The sequence below is a fragment of the Lactuca sativa genome, chromosome 3 (genome assembly GCF_002870075.4).
Source record: "Lactuca sativa cultivar Salinas chromosome 3, Lsat_Salinas_v11, whole genome shotgun sequence".
NCBI lineage: Eukaryota > Viridiplantae > Streptophyta > Magnoliopsida > Asterales > Asteraceae > Lactuca > Lactuca sativa.
In genome coordinates, this window is record NC_056625.2 from 37344153 (window position 1) to 37349364 (window position 5212).

Here is a 5212-nt window from a genome sequence, read left to right on the forward strand (position 1 = left end):
ATTAATATTCATATTTTAAATTTTAAAAGTCAAATCAGGATTTAAATTTTGAAATCATTAATTATTACTTTTTACATAATTTATCTCTTATAAATAAATATAATATTGCGGTTTCTTTTTATCTCAAATGTCGTCCATCTTTAACTAAAAGCATTCATATATTGAGTTACAGTCGGGTTCTGCAAGGAAGCATCTCGACAGGCCCGCAACCAGTGGTTGATGCCCCACCCGAGCTCTCCATACTCTATTTATCAAGGAGAGTTTTACCAACCCTGCCATCCTAGAACGTTAGCGTACAAGAGGGGCATTTCTCAATTGAGTTAGTCACACATGGAATCTCAAATGTGGAAGTTTTCTTCCGATTTCTTTGGCGTTTAGTTGGCTGCACTCTAGGTCTCACCTAAGATCCTTAGTCTATCCGAGGCTCTCGTTAACTGGGGCACGATAGAACCGATGGTCAGTACCTCTTTACTAGGGAAGGGGTTCCCGGGAGAGAGCCCTGGTTCGTGCGCATTAGAAGTAGACATGAGTGGTTGTCTTAGCGCGCATCGATTCATGCAGCTACTATGGTAACAGCTGGCGTTTTCATGATAGCAAGGTGCTCCCCTTTATTTGAATACCCACCTACGACTTTGATTGTTATTACTTTTGCAGGAGCTATGACGTCATTCCTTATGGCAACCACTGGAATATTACAGAACGATCTCGGGAAGCGACTAGTCGCTTCTGGCGAAGCTTCTAAAAGGCCGACCACTACATAGAGAAATCCATATATCAGACATGAGCGATAGCGAAGCCTAGAGAGGCGGAAGCAGTAGCTTCTAGGACGAAGTCGAGCCACTAGTGGAGTGGCCAAGGAGGCCTACTATAAAATTACAACTTAAGATCTTGAATAATTGATAATTTATTATATTTTGAAAACAAAATTCTACACAAATCACATAACAAAAATTATTGAATTAATTAATTATTTTTTAAATTTATAGGATGTATATTTATTTTCTTTATCAAAAGATAATAACTTTTTTTATTTTAATTATATTATCTTATAATAATCTTAATCATCTTCTATTAAAAAAAACAAAATAAAATTATAAATTATTCAATTTTCATTTATTAAAATAATATTAGGTTTTTATAGTTTTCTTATTTTATAAATTTATTTTCATTATCTATGGTTTCGTAATAAATTTATAAATTAAAACTAAAATTTGATATGAATTCAAAATAAAATATAAAATTCGAACTAAGAAATTTTAAAATCTAAACATAATAGAAACTGAAAAGAATGTTCCATGTTCAAAAAATAAGTTGACCACCTTTACCAAAACACGTCCAAATTTACTACATTATCTTATTTAATATCAAACACGCCGATACCGATTTGTTTGCACTTTGCGGAAACCCAATTACAATTACACTGATTCAGAAAGCTAATTCGCATTTCAAGAAATGGAAAACCTCTGTTTTCTTGACGATGAACCAGAGGACTTGGTTTGTGAACTTCCAGATGTCACGGTGCTCTTGCTCTCCCCGTGACTCCTCCTCTGCCCCATCCCCACCACCCAAAACCTATCCAGGATCCGCCGTGAACGGGAGGGCACCAGCTGCCGGATACCGCCGCTGCTCATCACCTGCTTCTCTAAATCACCGTCGTCGTTCATCTTCATCCGTGAAGGTGTTCTCAGAGATTTCGAGCGTAGAGGCACTTTAATTTCCCAGTTCTGTTCAACCGGTTCCTGTTTGGTAAGAGCTGCAAGTTTGACGGCGGAAGTCACTCGAGCCTGCTCGTGGAACAGGATTTGCACCACCATCCGCAGCGGAAGCCGGTCGTTTTGTGCTGCGTGGGAGGATGCCTTTGACGTTAACTTTTTGACGTCAATCAACTCACATACCTTTTTCTTTTCTTCTTTGGTCAAACTTGGGTGCTCCTTCAAGTAACCGTCAATGGCGCCGTACAGTCCGTCGTGAACTGGTCTTGCAGAGTCAGGGATTGATCGTGATAACGTCATGAAAGCAGAGAGCGTCAGGTTTTTATCACGGCCGACTTCTGCAAGGTACCCATCGATCAGACGGCCGACGGTGGTGCAGCGTCGAGGGTTTACCAAAACCAAATCCTTCGTTTCCTCTTCTTCGTCAACACTCTTCGGATTCAAAAACCGATCAACAAGGAACTGCACAAGCTCAACGTTGTAGACCGTGGTTTGAGGATGCTCGGCCGGAATCAACAGATCATGAACAGACGCTTCATCGAGCTTCAAACTAACATTTCTGATCAAATCGTCACGTATCAATGGATCAACTTCGACGAGAATCGAGACCTTAAGTAGTTTCAGTAAGAAACTGCATGAACAATCGACTCCTTTATCCAGAGTTAGTAAGAAAATCATTGATTCAACCAGTGATTTGTACTTTTCAACATGAGCGTCATCAGTTTCGAAAGGGTCATTACAGTCCGGCAACCACATCAAGCAATAAGTCTTCAGCGCCTCTCCGATAACGTCGCCTTCCACTTTTCCCTTTGATATAACAGCCAGCATCACGCGTTTATAGACATCGATGTCCAGTTCACACAGATCTTCAGCCCACCAATCCTTCGGTACAGAACCAACCTCGGCGACTCTGTTCGTTGCAGCGAGTTTACGATTGTAAGTATAAGACCAGTTAACATACGAAGGATCAATAGCTGTTTTGGATGCAATGGACTCGATACACCTCGTCGTGATCTCTATATCTTCCGACCATTGTTGAAGAGACTTGGTGGTTTGCAGCACAATGATGGAGTCTTTCCAGCTACGTAGAACGCTCGATTTGAGAAACACTTCGATTTTGAATATTAAGTTTCCTTTATCTATATCCTCCGTCATCTCGAGGTACTCCGCCGCGCAACGGGCGGCGACGACGTTGTAAGGACTGAGAGAAACCGTCGTTCCATAGCAGAACTTTGCACAGATCTCGAAAGCTTTAGGTCCACCAGGAAAATCGACAAGGTGAACGACGTCGGAATCCTCTTCGCTTGCGCTCAATGCCAGCTTTTGCAATCGATTGCTCTTCGACAAAAGCGGAAACTACAACAGAAACAGAAACTATGTTCTTCAGCAGAAAAGCTTGACAGTAGGGCTCGTTCAACATGTCCATTAAAATACAAGAAAAAATTCAACGCCGGAGTCAATGGTGTCATAATTATTACCTTGTGAAGATAAAATTTTACATCATCAACTGTCACGGTGAAATCCGTCTCCAGTTCAGATGAAACACACCTGAAACCGTAAACAAATTAACGCATTGTCCTCAATCTAATCTAAGAAGAGACATAGAAGAAGGAGAATGAGGTATTATTGATACCTGATGGAGTTGGATTCATGATCGGCTTGAAATGTATCTGGCTTTGAACCTAGCTTCATGAACTTCATCTTCTTTGGGTGAAATTGGGGGCAGTAAGTGGGTGGGGGTGGGGGTTAAAGGGGGTGGTGGAAAGGCGTAGTAATGATCTCATTGATGATGCCATTATGCCTGACAGAATTATCCAACCACCCATCCACGACAACGCGCCGCCGTCCTCTGTCCTACTCTCTGCACCTATGAGATTTTATTTACTTGTCGCCTGCTTTTCGTACCATCATTCATTAACGTTTTGGAGCATCTCCATCCCCGTTAAATGGAACATGAATTTCTCACGCCAGTTTCAGGTTAAATTTCACGGTACATCTGTTATAAATTTATGCACCGATTCATTCTCATTTCATGTATTTTATGGTTATTTAGGGCATATTAGGGTTGGCTTATATTAGGATAAGAGTATATATATGCATTATGTAGTATATTTTAATGAGGTGACTTGATTGGTATTCAGTGAAATAATGGTCTTGGATTTTTTAATAAGATTTTTTTAATTGATTTTTTTTTTCTAAATATGTCTTAGAGCATCCAAATGCAATTTTTTCTTAGGCTTTTTTTATTTGAAAAAACTATAAATAGTTCTTTCTTATACTGTGTTTGATTGTGTTTAATGCGTCACAACTAACTTATAAACCAGTTTATTTTTTTAAGTTTTTTAAAATTGTTATGTTTGTCAAACTAAAAAGTATTACTTTATAAGCTAAATTTTTATATAACTATTTAGATATTCTTTTTAGAAGGTTTTAAAAAATTTTCAAATATACATCTTAGTTAATTATAAAAATATATTCTTTTAAATATTTTTTTATGTTATTTTATATTTTCAATTAGTTTTACTAAACGTTATTTTTTATCATCTAGTTTTTTTAGTTTTTTCTAGTTTTTTGTTTAACAATTAGCTTTTCAACTAACAGTAAGTTTTTCAACTAGTATGTCAAATATATTTTTATAATTTTCAAAGAAAATTGTTAATTAACAATTTTTTTCATAGAGCTTTTCCAATAAAATAAAAAGAAATAATAATATAAATAGGTTTAATATCACATAGGAAAAAGCATTCCAATTGTGGACCGGTCATATGACGATTACATGACATGACTTTTTTTTTTTTTTTTTTTTGAAAAAAACATTTCTCTTATGATACCCTCATTATTTTTTTTATAAAAAAATTGGTAGAGTTGTATTGATAGTAGATAGATGATGTGACAATTTATTAAACAAAAAATTGTTCTTTGCATTATGGATGCCTTAAACAATATGACACAATTTCCGTATCCAAACTTCACTAATTGATTTGGTCTTCGCTTTACATTTGGTATTAGGTCCAACATTCTCTGGAATTACTCGAACAGGGTATGCAAAAGACAACTTTCATTCCCAATAGGAAATAAAAAAAAAAAAGTTCACCCCTAAACTTCTCCATAATAAAAAAAACCAAAATTTCAAAACCGAAGGTATTTAAGGTTTATTAATGGTTGTATTTAATATTAGTATTTTGGGTGTACATTTAGCTCTACAACTTGTACTCTAACCATTTGGTCCAGTGTTGCAAAAATGGTATTGGCAAAAATGGTATAGGCAGGCGATTAATCGAAATTGGGTAGGGACCGAGGCGCCTAACACGGAATCGGTCAAAAAAACCCAGAATCGGTTAGAATCGATAAAAATCCCTAAAAATCAGTCAAAATCAGAAAAATTCAGAATCGGTAAAAATCGGAAAAACTCGGAAATTTCGATTTTTTTTAGAAAACATATAATTGTTATTAATATTTATGTATTTTGTTATAATTTTTAATAAACTTATTGTATTTGT

At 36.5% G+C, this 5212-nt stretch overlaps 1 protein-coding gene across 1 annotated transcript; it reads right to left on the reverse strand.

The window, feature by feature from the left end:
* Positions 1-1320: 1320 nt before the first annotated feature.
* On the reverse strand, positions 1321-3767 carry LOC111905192 (BTB/POZ domain-containing protein NPY1). Its single transcript, XM_023900868.3, has 3 exons — positions 3346-3767; positions 3191-3260; positions 1321-3068 (listed from the first exon to the last, which is right to left on the reverse strand). Exons 1-3 carry the CDS (start codon positions 3411-3413, stop codon positions 1446-1448), a joined length of 1761 nt encoding a protein of 586 aa, XP_023756636.1. The 5' UTR covers positions 3414-3767; the 3' UTR covers positions 1321-1445.
* Positions 3768-5212: the final 1445 nt, after the last annotated feature.

Bases quoted from the DNA above. Each gene is read 5' to 3' on its own strand.
- LOC111905192 (XM_023900868.3), bottom strand. From the start codon at position 3,413: ATGAAGTTCATGAAGCTAGGTTCAAAGCCAGATACATTTCAAGCCGAT. The intron at 3,261-3,345 runs GTATCAATAATA...TTACGGTTTCAG, and splicing joins CATGAATCCAACTCCATCAG to GTGTGTTTCATCTGAACTGG. The intron at 3,069-3,190 runs GTAATAATTATG...TTTCTGTTGTAG, and splicing joins TAAAATTTTATCTTCACAAG to TTTCCGCTTTTGTCGAAGAG.